General features: G+C 35.1%; 1 protein-coding gene across 2 annotated transcripts in view; it reads left to right on the forward strand.

The window, feature by feature from the left end:
- LRP12 (LDL receptor related protein 12) overlaps nucleotides 1–21,532 on the forward strand; it is an 88,636-nt gene extending 67,104 nt beyond the window's left edge. The window contains exons 2-6 of one of the 2 annotated variants that reach the window (XM_046642575.1): nucleotides 35–170; nucleotides 8,908–9,110; nucleotides 10,616–11,717; nucleotides 13,301–13,433; nucleotides 17,605–21,532. In XM_046642575.1, the coding sequence (XP_046498531.1) occupies nucleotides 35–170; nucleotides 8,908–9,110; nucleotides 10,616–11,717; nucleotides 13,301–13,433; nucleotides 17,605–18,471 (2,441 nt within the window). In that variant the 3' untranslated portion in view covers nucleotides 18,472–21,532. The remainder of the gene's footprint in view (nucleotides 1–34; nucleotides 171–8,907; nucleotides 9,111–10,615; nucleotides 11,718–13,300; nucleotides 13,434–17,604) is intronic. The other variant, XM_046642573.1, reaches the window with a different exon arrangement.
- The last annotated feature ends 1,146 nt before the right edge of the window (nucleotides 21,533–22,678 follow it).

The raw sequence follows: 22,678 nt of genomic DNA on the forward strand, positions 1-22,678 counted from the left end.
ATAATTAGCTAAGATTGCTTTGGCTGTCTTCCAGCTTGTGGAGAGACTCCAGAACAAATTCGAGCACCAAGTGGTATAATCACGAGCCCAGGCTGGCCTTCTGAGTATCCTGCCAAAACCAACTGTAGCTGGTTCATAAGGGCAAACCCAGGGGAAATCATTACAATAAGGTAATTCTGATGCCTTTGCGTTATTATATGATGTTTTATTACAAAATATAAATTCAGTTTCCAAGTATCACCACTCAACTATGCAGTAACATAAAAACACAGTTTGCAGAAAACGTAATAAATTACAGTTATCAGTACCATCTTAAGGGGTAGGAATAATGGCCCATCCTTCCCCTACCATTAGGGAGGTGTTTTGAGTATTTTCTGATTGTGATAATAGATTTGCACTGGGCCATCCATATTCTTCCAGGCCACTTTTTAACAAAAGGTACACATTTACTGAATAGCTTGTTAGGATCAAAAGTAATTTTTAGCCGTTAGACAAATAAACAAAACTCACTAATCTGCTTGGAGATCTAGCCCATAACCCTGGTCTCGTTAGTAGAGTCCTCTACCTTAATGAGTTAAGACATGAGTGTTGGGTGTGTCTTTGTATGTGTGTGTACATATAAAACTTGAAATAGCTGATACTGGATAAATACTGTGTCTAGAAAAATCTCTTTTTCGTAACAATGAAACAAAAGAATATTTGTAATCAGAATACAAACAGAAAGATATTTCTAGGGGAAATAACCGTAAGTTTAAGATTCTATGAATAAATATGATATAAAGAAGATTAAGATTCATTTTAAAAACATTTAAAATTGCAGAGAAAAACTTGGGGGGTAAGATATTAAGGAGAAATTATTCAGTGGAAGTAGATATTGCTTGCTTAAGGAAGTTATATCAAGGCTATTAGAAAAAAAAATTTGCCTGAAGGGCAGAAAAAAAATAGCATGCCTACACAAAGAACTATAGTTAGAGCTAGAGCACAAATCAGAATGCCGTTCCTGTCACAGAGACAGCGCTCTGTACCGCCACAAAGGCGTCTTCAGCAGTCTTTCATTAATATCTTTTATAGGTGAGAATCGTGGAATTTTAGATTTAGAAGAGACTTGGCAGATCATGGACTCAAATCCTTTCATTTTACATTTTTAAAAAATGAGATTGTAAATTTAACCTACTTTTGAATCTTTCCATCTTCCTTTTTTATATCCATTAACTAGTGAGAGAACCAGTCTCTTGAGAAACACAACTGTTATCTGTCCCCTTTTTCTATGGAAACCATAAAACGGGCGCCGAATAGGTTTGTTTTCCTTTGGTCCCCTCTGCCCTAGGCCACATCTTCTGGAACACGAGCTGAAGCTGTTCCACTCCTCTGTCAGAAGTGTGATTCTCTTGCCTGATGGATTGGTAGGATGTACGTTAAGGTTATCATCCTTCTGCAACAGTACCAATGTTGGAATCTGAACACTATGCCTGTTTTCTGTTACTTGTAATGTGACTAAGTATAAATGTGTTTACAAAGTAGCATTTTTACCATAGAGATTCCAAATATTGGGGATTTTTCAACATGAAACTAGAACTTTTGAAGAATTTTATATTTTAACATAAAAATCCAACCTCATAATTAAACTCACAGCTTACCAGCTCAGTCCTGTAAAACTTGGAAATTCTTGCCAGCTCAGAGGAGGTTACCTGGAATACTGCTGTCTGGTTCTGATCATATATTGGATCTTTGAGATTTCACTAAGTAACCTACACTGAAAACCAAGCACAATGCTGAGATGCAGAACAAAATTAGAAGTGAACCCCACATCTAAAGGAAGATTTCCTGAAGTCTAGAAGGAGTTAATGAATTTGGATTTACACAACCTAATAAGATCAGAAAGTGATTTTAGTAATTTCCTAGTTCTTATTGAAATCATTATCATGATAATACCAAACTTTAAAAAGATGACACAGGGGAGGGCCTGGTAGCATAGTGGTCGAGTTTGCGTGCTCCACTTTGGCAACTGGAGGTTCGCAGGTTCAGATCCTGGGAGTGGACCTGCATGCTGTTCATCAAGCGATGCTATGGCAGCATCCCACACACAAAATAGAGGAAGAGTGGCACAGATGTTAGCTCAGCAACAATCTTCCTCACCAAAAAAGAAGAAAAAAATGACACACATACAAAACAGTCAAGTTTCACTTGTGAATATTGATGTAAAATCTTAAATTGTTCAAAAGAATTTTATGCTGTTATCAAATGCAGCTCATTATACATACACATGAGTCAGTATTAGGAAATTTTTTAATTAATTTACCATATTAAATCAAAGAAAAAATATATGATTAGGTAGCATAGATAGATGTTTTAAAGCATTTTGGTAAAAAGAAAGTGAACATTCATTCCTGAGTTTAAAATAGAATTAAAATCTAGATAAAAGAGGGAAACTGAAATTACAGACTATAAACAAACAACACTTATAGCTCTTCTTATACAACTGGTTAAAGATGGTGATATCAAGGCATTTTTACTTCAGTCCTCTCCCCTGGAACCTACTAAATTCAACAAAGACTACCTTACCCATGGGAGACAGAGGATTGGATTCTGGCTCCCTGCTTGAAACCAAGCACTAGGGTCAGGATATTTTGCTTAAGAAAGGAAGCTGAAAACTTCCGCTAGCCACTGCTTGAACTTTTATGGTGCTGAGAGCTCAGAGAGATGGGAGAACATACCCTGACAAATAGGAATTTAAGCCACCTACTGACTCCATGACAGCATCCGTAATACTCTGCATCACCATGTTAAGACTGGTTCTGGATTGGAGACCCAGGTGGAGGTAGCTAGAAAACTGTCACACTGGGGGAATATTGAGGGAGAGGATTGAAAAAAGAGAAAGAACCAAAAAACCTGCAAAATAAGCCTGTAACCCAAATTTTCAGAAGGTATGAAAAAATTTAATACTAACAAAAACAGCCAACAAAATCAAGTTGCAAGACAGATTTGTGCCAGGCATTATAAACTTTATTATATCGGAATTTTTTTCTTAACCCTTTTTATGCCATTAACACTTTGGTAGTTTGGTCAAACTCACAGATCCTTTCCGAGAATAATGTTTTTAAATTCGTGAAATAAAATACATAGCATTACAAAGGGAACCAACTATATTGAAATACAGCTATCAGACATTTTTTTTAATTTGTAATATAGTACAGTCATGCATCGCTTAATGACAGCGATGCTTTCTGATAAATACATTGTTAGGTGATTTGGTCATTGTGTGAACATCCTAGAGTGTACTTATACAAACCTAGATTGTAGCGCATACTACACACCTGAGCCACATGGGACTAACCTCATGGGACCACTGTCCTTTATGCAGTCCATCGTTGACCAAAATGTCTGTTACGTGTGCATGGCTGTAATACATGCTTATTTATTAACATATTAGCAAGCGGTGGTCCTAACAAGTACTGTAATTTCAAAGTGGTTTTGAATGTAAACAGTTATTCTAGATATCTGTTAAAACTGAAATGTAATGTGAAATCTGTGGTTTCTGTTGGTAACAGAGTGACAGGTATTGTCAATACTGTCATAGTTCGGTTTTTATAAGTGAAAGAAATGCTAAATTGCAGTTTGAGATTAGTGAAAATAAACTAAGTTTTTCTACCAATTTTGAGAATTTAAGAGGAGACTAGAAACACTGGATACTCTTACTTGAACTTTACTAGAACAGAAGTGTGTTTTAGTATTTGAATTACAGCATCTAAAGATAACTACTGAAAAAATAGAAATAGTCTTAAGTATCCAGTAAAGAAAAAGAAACTTTAAAGAAAGCCAAAAAAATCTATCAATACAAAAGAAGATGGGAAAGGAGGAAAATGGGGACTTTTCCCTAAATAGAAAGGCTATTCAATAAAAACTCATCTAACCTTTAAAAGACAGACTGTCTGATTGGGTTTATTGGTTGGTTGATTGGTATGATTCCCCTAGAAAGAGCTTATAAGAACATACATAAAACAAAACCAACATAGTCTAAAAAAGAGGGATAGGAAAAGATAAGCTTTGGAAAGATTGATCAAGAGAAAGCTACAGTGGGAAGGTTAACATCAGATATAATTGGACTTAAGACACAAAATAATAGTGATAAATGGAATAATCCACTGGGAAGATATGATTGCGGTAAACTTTGTGTACCTAACAATACAGCCTGAAATATATAACAAAGCAAAATGTGGGGTAATATTTGCCAAGCAAGTTTAACTAATCCACAGTTATAGTGGAAATTTATAAATGTACCTTTAATCAGAATTTAATAGATTAAACAGAAAGAAATTAGTAAAGATATAGAAGATCTGATAAACAAAATTGACAATTGTTGGTTTGATCAGTAGGAGTATGTATTACATATGTGTGTAATGTTTACACCTATTTCAATGAATAGAGAATGTGTATTCTTTTCAAAGACATGTAGAACATTTATAAAAAATTGATCATGTATTAAATCACAAAGGAATTCTCAATATGTTTCCAAGACTTTACATCATTAGATTGTGTTCTTAGACCACAGTGCAATTAAATTAGAAACAAACAATAAAAAATGAGGGGAAAAAATAACTACAAAACCCATTCGTTTGGAAACATATTCCTGCATTAAAGATGAAAATCACAGTGAAACTCATAAAATATTTTGAAAATAACCATCCATAGTGAAAGTTTTGTATATTAAAACTGCTGGAATACATTTAAAGAGTACTTAGAGAAAATTTTACAGCTTTAATGCATTGGTTTAAAAATTAGTAAGATGGGAAATAAGCGCAGCATTTACTCGAGTTTAGAAGAACTACAAGATAAGTCTTCGGTAGAAAAGATGAAGATAAAATCAAAAATAATTAATAGAAAAAATAAACATTCAGATTCAGTAAAACAAAAAACTGGCTTTCTGAAAAACTGGGGGAAATAGACAAAGACAAATCTCAAGGCAAGACTAAAAAAAGAGAAAAGGTACAAATAAATAAAAAGAGTAAAAATGTCTATAATTATAAATATAGTAATAGATATTTTAAAAATCGTAGGAGAATATTATGAATAGTTTATGTTAATACTTTTATACAATTAGATGAATTGGATAATTTTCTAGAAAACTCATAGTACCAAAATTGATTCAAGAAGAATTAGACAACTGGTTAAATCACTAGCCATTAAAGAAATTGAATCAACGTTCAAAATGAGATTTTACACCCAGATAGTTTTACAAGCAAGTTTTACCAGATGAATAGATAAGGAATTTCCTTAAAACCTGATAAAAAGTATCTGTTAAAAAAATTTTTAAGTCAAACTTAATATTGAAGTTAATTTAGCACCAAGAGCCAAGACAAGGATACGCATCCTTTCACAGCTTGTACTAGAACCCTCAGTCAATGCCACAAGACAACAAATAGAAATTAGTGATAAAAAAATGAGAAGGAAAAGATGAAACTCTCCTCATTTGCCAATACTCTGCATATCTACATACAAAATCCAACCCAATTTAAAGATCAGAGATACGAAAATTTAAAAAATTGTACAGTAGGGGACCGGCCCACTGGCACAATGGTTAAGTTTGCATGCTCTGCTTTGGTGGCCCAGGGTTCATAGGTTCGGATCCCGGGTTCGGAACTATACACCACTTAATCAAGCCATGCTGTGGCAGGAGTCCCACGTGAAAGAACTAGAATGACCTAAGACCAGGATATACAACTATGTGCTGGGACTTTGGGGAGAAAAGAAGAAAACAAAAAGAGGTGGATTGGCAGCATATGTTAGTTCAGGGCCAATGTTCCTCACCAAACAAAAAGGCGTTAAAAAAAAGACCTATTTCCCTCTTGTCCCTCACAAAAAAAGATTACTATCAAGGTACAATGATAATTTCTAAGAAGATTTAAATTATCAAAACTGACTCAAAATTAAAAATTTCTGAGAAGATTTAAATTATCAAAACTGAATCAAAATTAAAGCTTAGGAAAAGCTGATAAAACCAAAAACATGAAGAAATTGAAAATCTCTATAAATCTACACTCCGAAGAGGCAAAAGGCACAGGTATGTGAACAGTGTCTTTGTTACATAAACTATTATGAAGCATGAAAAAAGAAAGACTGAAAACTGTTTCCACTTATAAATGTATTTTTAAAATCCTAAATGAAATATTAGCAAACAAAATGCCACAGTGTATACATGAATAAAGGTTGATTGATTATTTCTTTTGCTCTGGACAAGGTCCTTGCTTTCATGAATGTTAAACATTTTAGTGGATTAAAAGTATGGTAAGGGATTCTCTAGCTTGACTCCAGCTAGCCCTGCCATACACAACACTTACCAAGTTTGGATAAAATTTTTTTTAAAAACTATTTGAGAGCACTGGAGACTAATTAAAAGCTGGCCGAAACTGGAGGGAATTCACCCCTTGAAAGAAGAGAACCACACTGGGTGAGATATGTTTGTTTCCTCTGTGCTCCCCAGTCTGTGCGGAATGGAGTGACGAGAACTCAAGCATCACCACAGTCTTCTCGACTGGTGGTGTCAGAGGATGGAGTTGAGGCTGTCAGAGTGGCTGAAAATTGAAAAGGCAAATCCTGGAAAGGAGAGAGCCGCAGAGTAGGAAGCCGTTATGTCTGCACATAAAATCCTTCTCAAATCCTTGGCCGACCCCCGAACTGTGCATGCTTAAAGAGACTCCAAGGAACCCGGTAGGATAAGCTGTGCAAGGACTTCAGCTGCTCTGCACTGCAGGTGAGGCAGAGTTTGGAGTTGGAATCCCGTCCATCACAGGGGAGACGGAGTTTGGAGTTTGAAACTTGCTAAGTTTAGGGGATTGGTAAATAACTTGGAATTTTTATTGAAATCCCAGAAATATCATACTTTGTAAGTAAAGACAATGTCTTAAAATTAAGAGTTCATCTAAGACTTAGAGCAAAGCTGAACCAAACTCACTAACAAAGTGTAAAACCAAACCTCCACAAGTTCAGGGTGATCAGACAGTAATTTAACTGCATGATAGAATGAACATTAGTATAAGAATGTCGACCTATCCCTGAGAACACACAAAAATTAATTCAAGATAAATCCTAGGTGTGAACGTAAAAGTTAAAGCTCTAAAATATTAGAAGAAAACATTGTTACTTTACTTTTTGGATCTTGGAGTGGGCAAAGGTATCTTAGGACACTAAAAGCACTGAACGTAAAGGAAAAAATGATAAATTAAACTTCATCAGAACTAAAATTGAAAACTTCTGCTCATTAAAAGATACCCTTAAGAAAATGGAAAGGCAATCTACAGACTAGAAGAAAATATTAGCAATACACATATCAAACAAAGGACTTGAATCCAGAGTATAATAAGAATTTTTATAATTCAAGAAATGGGCGGAAGACTTGGACACTTTGCAGAAGATCTAAGAATGGCCAATAAACGTGAAAAGGTGTTAAACATCATTAGTCTTCAGAGAAGTGCACATAAAACCAGAGAGAGAGATGCCATTTCACGCCCACTAATGACTAAAATTACATACAAAGACTGACAGCATCACCTACTGGAGAGAGTGTGGGTGTGTTCACGTAGAACAGACATGCCCCCAAACAGGTTTGTGGTTATACACCGTAAAGGGCTCTTAAATAAATAAGAAAAACTCTGAACAGATGAAGGATGTAGCAAGACAATTCACAAGAAAAGAAATAGAAATAGCTAATAAAAATAGGGAAAAGTGTTTCAGTCTCAGTAAATAAGGAAATGCAAAATAGCACAATGATAAATCTTTTTTTCCCACCTAATTGGCAAAAATTTTTTTAAAAATGGGATATCACTTTTGCCAGAGTTGTGGGATATAAGGTACTTTCATGCACACTTGGTGGAATTGTGAATTGGTGAATTTCTCTGTGTCTGTCAAATTTAAAGTGGAATTGTGTCTTTTGACCTAGCAATTATACTTGTAGAAAAATTTGTCCTAAAGAAATAGTTGCTCATGTGTATATAGAGAGATACATGTATAAGGATTCTTTAAAGCGTTGTTCATAACGGTGAAAAACTGGAAACAATCAAATTGTCAGCCTTTGTTATCGTTCTTCAGAATGTTTAAAGAGGAAATACCCTGATTTAATAATCCTTAGATAATTAACTTCATTATCACTTCGTTTAAGGCAGAGGCAAGGACATAAAGTCAGATCTTCTCTTTTTGGTGAGACATGTTACTGGAAAATGATGTTTTGGTTTCTCTTTTTCATAGCAGTGGCTAATTTTATAGGTGCTTTTATTTATTTGACTTTATTGCCCTTTATTCATGCCCATATTTTATGATCTACAAGATAATGTTTGGCTATAAAGTAATTTGTGTAAAAAAATTATTCCCAAATTTGGGGACTTTTCACTGAAAAAATTTTTTGTTCATTTTAATTTTTTTAATTTTGCTGAGATTTGTGCTGTTTGCTCTCATGAAAAAGCAAGCTATAGACTTTTCATTTAGCAAGCAGATGAAACAGTCTAATCTGGCAGAAGGCTGGCTTTCTCTGTGTGTGCTTCAGTTCATCAGGTTAGCGAGTAGTGTTTCTGCTTCACACAGAACAGTTTAGGATGTTCTGAATTAGAAGGGTCATTCCTAAACACAAACACACAGAGAAGAAAAAGAAAGAAGATGCCAACTATCACCTTTTTTTAGCACCATTTTGGAATCTGGTGTTATTTATGAAGTATTATTCTGTAATCTGGGAAAGAGATATAAATATTAGGAACATAGCAACAGTGTTCTTATGTGCTGATGATATGGCTGTATGCTTGGAGAACCCAGGAGAATCAATGACTATATGGAGGCTTATAATAAAATCCTCAGCTATGTTGTATTATTATGAAATTTTTTCCAAAATTACTTATTAAGCCTTTTCTGACTTCTTATTTGTAGTTTTCAGGATTTTGATATTCAAGGATCCAGAAGATGCAGTTTGGACTGGTTGACGATAGAAACATACAAGAATATTGAAAGTTACAGAGCTTGTGGTTCCACAATTCCACCACCATATATTTCTTCACAAGACCACATCTGGATCAGGTTCCATTCCGATGACAGTATCTCTAGAAAGGGTTTCAGACTGTCGTATTTTTCAGGTGTGTTTTTAAATAAGAAGGAAAATACTGGACAGAATTCTGGAGTATTAAGTGCTCAGTCACTTCGGGCTAGTCTTCTAACAATGTCCATTTAATTGTAACTAAGTCCTCAAGGCCCCTGAGATTGAGGAATTAAAAGCTAAAGGTTCAGGGGCCCTAGAGCTGGGTCTTGAAAAGGTGTTTTGTATAATCCCAATGATTAATTTTATAAACTAAGGTCAACTGTCTTTTAAAATATTTTAAATACGTTTACTTTACGTGTAATTTTTTCTCCCTCAAGTGCTTACCCATATCCTGAAAGTTACTTCAGAATATATTTTTTTATAAAGTATAAATTAGCATTGTCTTTACACCTTCAAAAAAAGGCATAACTAATTTTGCTTTCATAGTTTATAGTTTCAGAAGTCTTCTTTTGCTTTTCTTAAACTTTATTCAAAGAGTGACTAGATCATATAAATGTAAATAATTCAGAGCATTAGAGTTATGTATGCTTTTTGCTGAAAATCATTTTACATCTTCTGAAATTACATGATCTCCTTTAGGATACATGCTGCTTTTTCTTTTTTCTTAAAAACGCAGTCTTTACAATATTTATTTTGCTTCTGAAGCATATTTTCTGTCACCCATTTACCAATAAGTAAGTCATTAATGGAGAAGTAAACATTGGCCAACACTGTCAGTTTGGGCACTGTGGGGACCTAAGGTTTGGTTTTTTCCCCTGGTTATTGTTATATATTTAGATGGTACACTAAGATAATTAGAATTCTGTAAGGATTTCAGTTTTTTTCTCTCTCCTTCTCCCTACTATTTTGATGAATAAATTTATACCTTTAGCTCAGATTCATGCAATATTTTGCAGTTGTGTTAAAACAATAGGAATTTTTAAATGGAAGTACTGTGTTAGGATTACATGAAATGTTATGAACAGTATAAAGTTAACCTTATGATAATCTTAGCAAATATTTGACTCTAAGTAGTGGGCTTGCAAAATATGCTATGAATTATACATTGCAAAATATTGTATATGTAAACAACAGCTAGAAAAGAATATGAAAAAAGTGGATTTGAAAAGGTGATTATTGTGGATGAATTTTTCTTCATTTCAAAATGTCTACTATTCTAATGATGTTTACAGAATAGATTATTTAAAATTCTTAGGCAGTATATGCTCATTGGCTCATATATCTTACGTCATTTTACTAGGTGTTCTGCAGTAAAATAGCTCTCTGCAAAAACAGAATTGGTCCCTTTTCTTTAGATCTGACTGCAAAGATCTTCATGGAACAAATCATACTTGTTTAATACATTGAATTGTTGAGTAGTGAGCCAATGTTAATTTGCCTTTAGAACTGAACCTATTTTTTAAAACAAGATCTTTTAAACCCCTATCACTTGGGCTTAATCAACATTTATTACAAAAATATCACTTGCCATTATATATCTTTTTAAAGGATATGTTTTTTCCTCCTTCCCTCTCCATCTGCCTCCTCCCCATGTCCTCCCAGGGAAATCTGAGGAACCAAACTGTGCCTGTGATCAGTTTCGTTGTGGTAATGGGAAGTGTATACCAGAAGCCTGGAAATGTAATAACATGGATGAATGTGGAGATAGTTCCGATGAAGAGATCTGTGCCAGAGAAGCTCCTCCAACATCTGCTTCTTTTCAGCCCTGTGCTTACAACCAGTTCCAGTGTCTGTCCCGGTTTACCAAAGTTTACACTTGCCTCCCCGAATCTTTAAAATGTGATGGGAACATTGACTGCCTCGACCTAGGGGATGAGATAGACTGTGATGTGCCAACTTGTGGGCAGTGGTTAAAATATTTTTACGGTACTTTTAATTCTCCCAATTATCCAGACTTTTATCCTCCTGGAAGCAATTGCACATGGTTGATAGACACTGGTGATCATCGTAAAGTTATTCTACGCTTCACTGACTTTAAACTGGATGGTACTGGTTATGGTGATTATGTCAAAATATACGATGGATTAGAGGAGAATCCACACAAGCTTTTGCGTGTGTTAACTGCTTTTGATTCTCATGCACCTCTTACCATTGTTTCTTCTTCTGGACAGATAAGGGTACATTTTTGTGCCGATAAAGTGAACGCTGCAAGGGGGTTTAATGCTACTTACCAAGTAGATGGCTTCTGTTTGCCGTGGGAAATACCCTGTGGCGGTAACTGGGGGTGTTATACTGAGCAGCAGCGTTGTGATGGGTATTGGCATTGCCCAAATGGAAGGGACGAAATCAATTGTACCATGTGCCAAAAGGAAGAATTTCCATGTTCCCGAAACGGTGTCTGTTATCCTCGTTCTGATCGCTGCAACTACCAGAACCATTGCCCAAATGGCTCAGATGAAAAAAACTGCTTTTTTTGCCAGCCAGGAAATTTTCATTGTAAAAACAATCGTTGTGTGTTTGAAAGCTGGGTGTGTGATTCTCAGGATGACTGCGGTGACGGCAGCGATGAGGAGAATTGCCCGGTGATTGTGCCTACCAGAGTCATAACTGCGGCCGTCATAGGGAGCCTTATCTGTGGCCTCTTGCTGGTCATTGCATTGGGATGTACCTGTAAGCTTTATTCTCTGAGAATGTTTGAACGAAGGTCAGTATCAAGACAAAACTACGTGGTTATGCTCTCCACGATAAAAACATGACCCAAATATTTGCAACAAGTACTTTAATGTGATTAGCAGTGTATTTTTGTTTTATATTGTTTTAGAAATACATAAATGTTGTTTATGATTTATAAAATTACTCTTAAAAGCCTACAACTCAAAAGGCTTAAACACATTAAAAAATAAATAAATACTTAGAGTTATGATGTGAGAAAAGCCAATCTATATTTACCAGTTCCTATTTTCAGATTAATCTGCTTTATAGGAATTTTGTAAGCCACAGCTCTCAGTTGTAATTTTTTAACCTGAGTTTTTATAAATATTAATTAAACAATTGCAGATATTTTGAGAACCTACTATGTTCAAAACACTACAGAGGAATAGAAAAATGAGTAAGGCATAATCTCACAGGCAGTTTACAGCTATAAGGAAGGAATTGGTGGGTGGAACTAGATGACAGAAAATATCAGTGTTGTAAGAGCTATAAAACAAAATAGTATAAAAGTCAAAAGATACCTAATCTGTTGGGAGGAGGAGGTGGAAAGAATTTGATTGAAGAGGTACCATTTGAAATCTCTGAGTGGAATGTAGATAGGAAAAGTTATTGTAGTTGAAAAAAATAGCCTAGGAAAATACAGAGAAGTAGGAATGCCCAGCATTGCTTGGAGACTAAATACTCTCTGAGTTCTATTATAATACATAGTTCTATTTGTCTAGAGCCTACGACACATATGAAGGACTAATAGGAGATAAGACTGGAACCACAGGACTAGTGTCATGTTGTGGACTCAGTGAAAGCCAGGTGTCAGAGTTCTCAGTTAAGCAAGAAATGGTTACACGTTAAAGGGTGACCTTCAGTGAGAGTTGTCTTCCATGTGGTGGAGGATAGACTGACCTAGGATAAGCTGATGGGAAAGGGCCTCCTAGGCTGTTGTGGAGACAGTGAACCTCCCAGCCCCAGAAGTGTTAGAAACAGTCGATTCAACAGAGTACTTCAGGAACCAGACAGCTAAGAGTGGAAGCACACACACACAGTATCACAGTAAGCATGCTGCTGCTTTTCTTTGGATGAGTATAAATGGCCGGAAAACTTTTTACGACATGCAACATGAAAGCACAATGAAGAGTTAGAGGTCTTGAGTTCAGATTCCAGAAGGTGTATGGTGACTCATTTCACTCTTTTCCTTATCTGAAAAATAAGTGTTGGACTTCATGACACTTTGTGTGTCTTCTAAGAGCATTCAGATACTTTGACCTACAGTCTCGAGCTCCCTATATTCTTAGGAATTTAAAGATCTAATACCTTTACCTTTTACAGGGATTTCTAATTTATTAAAACTTAAGAGATCCAGGCTCCTAGTGTAAAGCCCCATGAGGACAGACTGTCTGCTTCATCTGTGTATTCTCAGTGTCTAAGGGTAGAATAGATATTTGGTAAATGTTGGTTGACTAGGCTTTAAAAATGATCACCTATATTAAAATTCAGATTGTTTTAGTTGTTGGTAATAAAAAAAATAATATTTTGGCTTGCCTTTTTTTTAACCCTTTTTATCCCCATTTCCTCTCAAAGATCATTTGAAACGCAGTTGTCAAGAGTGGAAGCAGAACTGTTAAGAAGAGAAGCCCCTCCCTCTTATGGACAATTGATTGCTCAGGGTTTAATTCCACCAGTTGAAGATTTTCCCGTTTGTTCCCCTAATCAGGTATGTTGCAGTTTATGACTTCTGTTTCAGTTCCTCTTAAAATGAAATCTATACTTGTATGTATGGTAAAGCACCCTTGACTGTGTCAGAATTTTTGCAGTCAAGTCAAGGATTAAATATATGGAAGATTTGAAATTACAATTGTTTCGTTGTATTTTAACAAATATTACAAAATATAAAAGTATACTGGGGCCGGCCCTGTGGCCAAGTGAAGTTCGCACACTCCAATTCTGCGGCCCAGGGTTCTGCCAGTTCGGATCCTGGGCACAGACATGGCACCGCTCATCAGGATGTCATGTTGAGGCAGCGTCCCATATAGCACAGCCGCAGGCACTCACAACTAGAATATACAGCTATGTACTAGGGGGCTTTGGGAAGAAAAAGAAAAAATCAAAAAAGATTGGCAACAGATGTTAGTGCAGGTGCCAATCTTTAAAAAAAAAAATGGTATATTTTTCATTCTTCCAATTTGGTTATGTGATTCTTAAGCATTTTACTGTTTAGGATAATTTAATGCATTGAAATTCAAAAGTAAAGTTTGGCAAATTTTCTACTTGAACTGAACATTTAGAAGATTTAAGAATGTGTACTAAAATTAATATGCTAGTACTATGTTAGTAACGTGCTAGATTAACTAGTTATAAGTAAAAGTAGTTGAAATGAAGTTAACATTTTCACCAGACTTAGGAGAAAACTTTTTCAGCTGAATTTTACAGTGTTTAAGAATTCATACCATTTTCTTTAAATAGTCATTCATTCTTTATTAATGTTTCTCAATTCTTTAAATTTCTGTTAGCGATTTTTTTAGATTTCTTTTTTAATGCTTAGAATTGTGCCAGGGTTTATAAGGGTGTTGAGTTTATACATTTAAAATGTAAATTCATCCAGAAACATTTATAAAAATTGTTCCCAGTAGAAGAATTAAGAAGAGTTGATAAACAGTGATTTAATTCTGTTCAAAATGGAAGAACATTTCTTTTTCAGTAAATGAGATTTCTGATTACAGTCTGTTGCCTTATTTGAGTCTTTTAGGAAATCTTTGGTGAGAATTCCTAGTTGTAAAACATTTCTCTGGGTGTAATTTGCTAATAAATAAATAATTGAGAAGTTCCACTGTTTGGAATTTTATATGCAAAATAGAAAAAACCTACATTGTGGCTTCTGTATATTATTGGCCTGGCCATGGGGAAGATTTCTTTTTAGGCAGGAATTCAGATGATGGTTAATTCCATTCACCCACTCCACCATCTACCACCCACCACCCCTGTACCTTGAGGCTACCTTCAAGAGTTTAGCCAATCTTGAGGTTAGAGGGAGCACAGGCCACACATGACAGCCCTCACTTCTAACACCAATTGCAAGTTCAGGGGTTCCCAAAACCATCCTAAGTTTTGATGATTCACTAGAAGGACTCAAAACTCATTGAAAGCTCTTATACTCATAGTTACCTTTTACTGCAGGGAAAAGACACGGGTTAAATCAGCCAAAGGAAGAGACAGTAGGACAGGGTTCCGGAAGGTACCAAACATGGACTTTCCAGTTGTCTTCTCCCTGTAAACTCAGGACAGTGTCACTCTCTCAACACAGCTGTGTGACAGTATGCACAGAATATTGCCAGCAAGGAAAGCTCACCCAAGACTCAGTGTCCAGAGTTTTTACTCGGGCACCATGACGTAAGCATGATTATTTGCACCTGTGGCTGCTCTCAGTCTCTAGCCCCTCCAGAGACTGACTGATAATGCTGACCCAAAGCCCCCAGCCTACATCACATTGTTGGTGTGGCTCAGAGCCTCCACCTGAAACACACTGTTACTGTCTGGCTGGCCTAATCTCCAGGCATTGACACCTCTGTCAGAGATGACATTCCAAGGACAGCGATCACATCCCAGAGCAAGAGGCAAAGGTCAGACCTCACTTAGGGTAAGGTTTAGATCTTTATTACATACTACACCATTCTCTAGGGTTACAATTTGCCCTTGTGATGGAATTATTCTTCAACAAAGTTTTAAGATAAAATATGTTTATGATTGATGAACTAAATTTTATTCAGTTAATAAGATTAAACTCAAATTTGAAACTTCTGGTAACAGATTATCAAATTTCCATAGCCGTTTTTAAAAAGAAAAATAATCTTCTAAATTACCATCTCATTCAAAATAGAAATGCTTTCTAAAGGTTACTTGCTTTTGCTTCATAAACTGAAGAAGTATATGAAATTACTCCTAAAACATTCATGAGATCCCCTTGTACCATCTACTGTTAAAATGGTGGTCCTTTAGTTAAACAGACTTTGAGCTAAGTAGAGAGCTTCGCCTCACTGTGACAGACTGTAACACTGTCACGTGAAAGTCAGCAGTAAAGTGTGCTGAAGGCATTGTGGATCTTGATGGATGGGAGCTGCGTGAAAGGGAAGGCTATCTGAAGAGCCGTTTGTGCCTTGCTGGCTGTAGTAACTGCTCACACAAGCCTCAGAGCCTGCGTGCTAAATGGCGAGGACCAGATCTATGGAGAAGTTCATAGCGATGTGAACCACTTTTTTTTTTTAATTTATAGTTGGGTATTGCTTAACTGGTGAAAAATCTTACTCATTTGTATAGCACATCTATGTGTGCTAACATCCAGATTTCTTACTGGCAATCTGTGCTATACCAAAGATGGACTATGAAATATTCCTGTGATAGTAGCTTCTTAGCTTTCTGTGAATTATATTCCATGGATTATGTTCAAAACACCTATATGGAAATCACAAATAGATTCAATACCAGTCACGAGAGAGATGGAGAACATAACACTATGGTATCATCCTTATTCTCTTCCCCTCTTTTTGTCTGTGAGGGGAAAGGCAAGAGCCGTTCTTTTTGGCAGAGGGAAACTGTACCATCATTTGAAAGGGAGTGTATCAAGTCACCATTGTTTCCTGGAAATACTGTCATTTAAATACTAAATGCCAGATTGATGAAAGCTGTGTCTGTTCCAAGTATGAATACTCCTTTTTATAACCACTAGATGGAGCTTAAAGACTGTTTTACATAAAAAATGTGCATTTTTAAAATGATCCGTAAATTCTTTCATCTATAAAAAAAGAGTAGAATTTTCTTTCAGTTGGGCAATATAGTTCACCTCCCATATGCACTAATTAAAAATCACCAATTTTCAAAGAATGAGGATATGATAATTTATGCTTAACACTAAGCTGTAGAAAATAAAACTTAATCTTTAAAGATTGGGAAGGAATCCACATGTCTCAGATACTATTGTGTAGTGCGATAACCACATTAATTACTTTGGCTTGTTAGTTTCCTGTTCTTAGTATTACAAATGTATTAATTCCTTTATTTATGATAATATAAATAAATCCTCAGTATTCATTCATTCAGCAAATCCCTGAGATAAACTGTGAAATATAATTTTCACGTTTTGGAAAGTCTCAACCTTGTAAATCAAGTCTAACTTGTTCTGTGTTTAAACAAACAAAAAACACCAGATAAAGAGCCTAGTTGTCACACTACTTTAGGTCGTTTAGTGAATTATGGTAGAGATTCTTCTACCTTCCTAGCTAAAGAAGTATCAAATAATTTTATTTTCCAGCTCTGGGACACCTCTATGTGAAGTTTTGAAATAAAATAGCTATTATAATTGACATTAAATATCATTTTAAAGTTGCATATATTGGGGCCGGCCCCATGGCTGAGTGGTTAAGTTTGCACGCTCTGCTTCGGTGGCCCAGGGTTTCGCTGTTTCGGATCCTGGGTGTGGACATAGCACCGCTCATCAGGCCATGCTGAGGTGGTGTCCCACATGCCACAATTAGAAGGACCCACAACTAAAATATACAACTATGTACGAGAGGGATTTGGGGAGAAAAAAGCAGAAAAAAAAAAGAGTGGCAACAGTTGTTAGGTACCAATCTTTAAAAAACATAAATAAAATAAAGTTGCATATATAACAGGAAGCGTCAAGAAAATCTTAAACACAGTGAGCAGTGGTTCAGGTTACAGATTAGATTCTATAGTGGGGTGAGCCTCTGTAGATGAGAGAATTTAATTCATCCTTCATAGACCCTAACAATGGGTAGTAGAATTTTTAGCCACAATACATTCTTAATGGAAAGATGTTTTCCATCTTAATACTTGGTTGTTAGCTCTCTTAAGATGTTTTCTTATTTTTGTAGGCTTCTGTTTTGGAAAACCTGAGGCTAGCTGTACGATCCCAGCTTGGATTTACTTCAATCAGGCTTCCTATGGCAGGCAGATCCAGCAACATTTGGAACCGTATTTTTAATTTTGCAAGATCACGACATTCAGGGTCACTGGCTTTGGTCTCAGCGGATGGAGATGAGGTTGGCCCTAGTCAGAGTACCAACAGAGAACCTGAAAGAAGTCATACTCACAGAAGTTTGTTTTCTGTGGAGTCTGACGACACAGACACAGAAAATGAAAGAAGAGATACACCAGGAGCATCTGGTGGTGTTGCAGCTCCTTTGCCCCAAAAAGTCCCTCCCATAACGGCAGTAGAAGCAACAGTGGGAGCAAGTGGAAGTTCTTCAACTCAGAGTACCCGAGGTGGTCACACAGATAATGGAAGGGATGTGACAAGTGTGGAACCCCCAAGTGTGAGTCCAGCACGTCACCAGCTCACAAGTGCACTAAGTCGTATGACTCAGGGGCTGCGTTGGGTACGTTTTACATTAGGGCGATCAAGCTCTGTAAACCAGAACCAGAGCCCTTTGAGACAACTTGATAATGGGGTAAATGGAAGAGAAGAAGATGATGATGTCGAAATGCTAATTCCAGTTTCTGATGGAGCTTCAGACTTTGATGTGAATGACTGCTCCAGACCTCTTCTTGATCTTGCCTCAGATCAAGGGCAAGGGTTTAGACAACCATACAGTGCAACAAACCCAGGAGTAAGGCCAAGTAGTCGAGATGGCCCCTGTGAGCGCTGTGGTATTGTCCACACTGCCCAGATACCGGACACTTGCTTAGAAGCAACATTGAAAAATGAAACGAGTGATGATGAGGCTTTGTTACTTTGTTAGGTACGAATCACATAAGGGAGGTTGTATACAAGTTGGAGCAATATCCATTCATTGTTTTGTAACTTTAAAATTAAACTAGTTTTAATTTAAAAAGAAAAAAGATGCAGGGTGATTTCTTATTATTATATGTTAGCCTGCATGGTTAAATTAAACAACTTCTAACTCTATGAACTTTAGAGTTTACTATTTTAGCATCTGAAAATGCATTATGTATTCATATTGTTCAGTAACGTTCTTCCGTTTGTTTCTAATTGTTTTTATCCTGGTACTGTAGTTCACGGTAGAAATATGGCTGCTGAAATTCATTTGACTGTCCGTTTATCCTATCTTATGTTAAAACATTTGTTTGTACAAAATAATACCTTCTTTTAATTGAAGCTTTATGCTTTTGCCAGTACATCTTGTAACTTAATATACTAGATGTTAAAGTTGTTAATATACAAAAAAACCCCTTATACTCATGTATGTTTTTATTTGTATAACATTTGTCTAAATATTATTGGATTTCATCATAATATGAGCTTGTCAAAGGGAAAGAAACTTTGTCTAGAGACTTTTCTCTTATGTTTAACATGTGATGTGAAATTTAGATAGAGTTAGATAAATTAATGGCAAAAACAAAACTTTTATAGATTTTCTAATGTTGACTTTAATACTCTAATATGGTACAAACCAAATGGTAAAATCCCAAATCATTTCTTTTTTCATCTCTATTTAGGGACAGAATTAAGCAGATGAAGATATTCTACTATGCATTAAATCTTGAACTTTATAAAATATGTACAAAAATTGTACAAGATAAGTTCCAACTGGTAATGTCTTTCCCTGATGCAGGGCTATGCTTGTATTGGACCCTAGGGATTTGCACTAAAGTCGTATCAAGGTCTCAGATGAGTTTAGTGCACAAGCACTATCACTTTAAATACTATTATTTGCTATCATAATGACTATATATTTCCATAGCTTTTTGGGGGGGATGGGGGGCATTTTTATTACAACTTGAAATTGCTTCGCTGGTTTCGTATTTATTTGTTGTATTTAAAGACTGCATTGTTGTAAGAAAGTGATTTTTTTCAATATATTTTATTCGTGGGGGCGATCATGCTACATGTTGAAAAGCAAATTAAGAAGTCATTCAGATCACCCCCCCTTTTTAAGTAAGAGTTGCAAAACCTGCATTTTTTATTTGTCAATTCCTGTTTATTTATTCTTTAGCTGTCTGTTTTACTAGCTTAATGATTATGAAAAATGTATTTGTGTGTGATTATTGCTATTTATTAAATTTTAAATCCTTTGCTGAATGTCCTTTTAAAGCATGTTTGAGGTCTTGTGTATTTGTCGTGTTATGCTGTCAGGAAGAACTGACTGAAATGTTTTAATATGTATCAAAAATTAAAATGACTTTTTTTATATTGTCTTGAGGTACTTTTTAAGTCAAAATTGCTCTTTATTTTTCTTTCCTTTTGGTGCATATACAAATTCAGGTCACAAAATATGCAATTATGTCTAGAAGAAAAATTAAAGGCGGTTATTGTTCCTTAATTACTTTATAGTAAAGTAGTAGCTTATACCAGTACTCAAGGGTAAAAATCCTTAAGGACCTGAATATTATTTTGCTTTTGAGAAAACTTCCTCTTAATTGATATACCTTGTAAATACAGTAACTCAATCAGTTCTCTTTTTATATTATTTTCAGATACATTTCAAACTGCTATAGAATATTCTACCAGCAGATTTGGGTTACCAAATTAAAAATAAGTCCTTCTAATAATATACTATCATATATAGGTTTTTTGGTTTTGTTTTCTGGCATGTTTTTTAATTTCTTTTTTTTAAATTAACAGATACATCCTTTCTGGGTCAAACAGGGAAAAGTAAGTCTCTCCTACCCCTGATGCTCAGCTTTTAGTTTCCTTTCACAGAGACAGATACCAATACCAGATGCTTGTGCATCCCTGAAGAGATACCATATGGATACATAGATGTATCCATACATATAAATGCCATATATAGTAATGCAAATTGTAACATTCCATGTATACTTTTTCTGCATCTTTCTTCAAGGGAAAAAATGTATCAGAGTTTGAATATTAAAAGTAAAATTGGATATTTCTATATTTGATTTTTTACATTTAGATCATTTGTCTATGCTGAATTTAAGGCTATAGTCTTTTTCCCAGGTAATTTACCTAGTTTCCCTAAAGCTGTTTATTACATAATCTGTCCTTTCCTTACTATTGAAAATGACCCTTTTATCATATTCTAAATTCCCATATTATTTGGATATGTTTCTAGACTCTTATTTTCTTCAATTATCTGCCTTTTTTTCTCCAGTCACTGTTTAAATAACTATAATTTTTAAATGTTCAAATATTCTTAGTTATTTTTCTGTTTGAACTTTAGAATCAACTTACTGAGTTTCACAAAACACATCTATTAGTACTTTTTGGGGGGCAGTTTATAGGTTGACCTCGGGAAATTTGACATCATTATCATGTTAAAGCTTCTGTCTAAATCATGGTGCCCTATCTAAAAAGGGTTTCCATTTGTTCAAGTCTTGTTTCCTTCAGACACATTTTACATTTTACTTTACAGAGATTGTATATTTTTCAAGAGTATATTCTTAGGAATTTCATGATTTTTGTTGCTATTCTTAAGGAAATACTTTCTGTAATCTAGTCTGATTTTAGTGTATATGAAGGCTAATGATTTATTTATGTTAATCTTCTTACCCAACTACCACACTCCCATTTTCTTATAATTTGTAATAGAGTTTCAGTTAATTCCTTTGTATTTTCCAGATACACACTTATGTCTTCCAATTTGCATACCTCTTTATGTCTTAATTGCATTGTCTAGTACTTCTGGAATAATGTTAAATGTATTGGCTGTAATGAACTGAGTTGAGACAGATACATTGTCATGTTAAGGAGTATCTGTTGATCCCTATTTTTTTAAAAGTTTTAATTAAGAATGCATGTTGAATTTTATCACATGCTTTTTTATTATCTATGGAGATGATCATATGATTTTTCTCCTTTGATCTTTTAATATGATGGATTTTGTTAATATGTTTTTGTAATTTTGAACCATCCTTGCATTCCTGAAATAAATTCTACTTGGCCATGTGTATTATTCTTTTAATATTGCTAGGTTATGTTTCATACTTTATTTAGGATACTTGCATCTGTCTTCATCAGTGAGATTAGTCTATAGTTTTTGTGTGTGTGTGCTATCCTTAAGCAGTTTTGTTAGTAATTTTATGCTGGTGAATTTAGAAACTTCCTCCCTTTTCTATGCTCTGGAGCAGTTTAAATAGCATTGGAATTTTCTGTTCCTTAAAATTTCAGTGGAGTTACCTGAGTCTGGTGGATGTTTGGCAAGTAGCTCTTTGACAGCTTTGTTGGTATCTTTTAGGGTAATTGGTCTGTGTAGTTTTATATCTTAGCTGGGATCGTAAATCATCCATTTCATCCAGGTTTTCAAATTTATTTGCCTAGAGTTCAACAAAATTATCTTCTTCTCTTCTGTGCAAATAGCTCTTTTCCTCTTATTATGTATTATACTTGCTCCCTTATTTTCTCAATTAAGATAGCTCACTGTTGACCTATTTTTTATCTTTCTTTTGTTTCCCCCAAAGTGGTATGCTTTGAATGTCTCTATATTCGTTATTTTTGTTTTCCAATTGATTTTCACCTTAATAAATTTCCTACTTCTTGCTTACCTTAGTTTATTTTGTTGGCTTTTTCCCCTAACTCCTTGAGTTAGCACTTAATTCATTCATTTTTATTTTTTCTTAGTTATTAATGTGAGATTTAAGGTGTGGGCTTAATTCTGAGCACTGCTTAAGCTGAGTAACTTAGATATATTAGTGTTGCCATTACTTTTATATTCTAGGTGTTCTGATATTTCTGTTTTTATTTCCTCTTTAACCCAAAAGTTATATAAAAGAAGGCTTTTTCCGTTTTTCTTTTCTTTGCTGTTTTTTCCCCCCAGATAATGGGATTTTTGGTATGGTCAGTAGTTTTGTTTTCTGCTTCTTTTATTAATTTTTATTTTTATGGCATCAAGATCAGAGAACGTTATGTGTATTATATCTGATTTGGGGAGTCTATTGTCTTTCCTCAATTTTTGAAATGTTTGAGGAGCACCTTAAAAAAAGTGTATTCTCTTTTTACAGGATACAGATTTTAGTAGATATTACTCA

The sequence above is a fragment of the Equus quagga genome, chromosome 16 (assembly GCF_021613505.1).
Source record: "Equus quagga isolate Etosha38 chromosome 16, UCLA_HA_Equagga_1.0, whole genome shotgun sequence".
NCBI classification, from domain to species: domain Eukaryota; kingdom Metazoa; phylum Chordata; class Mammalia; order Perissodactyla; family Equidae; genus Equus; species Equus quagga.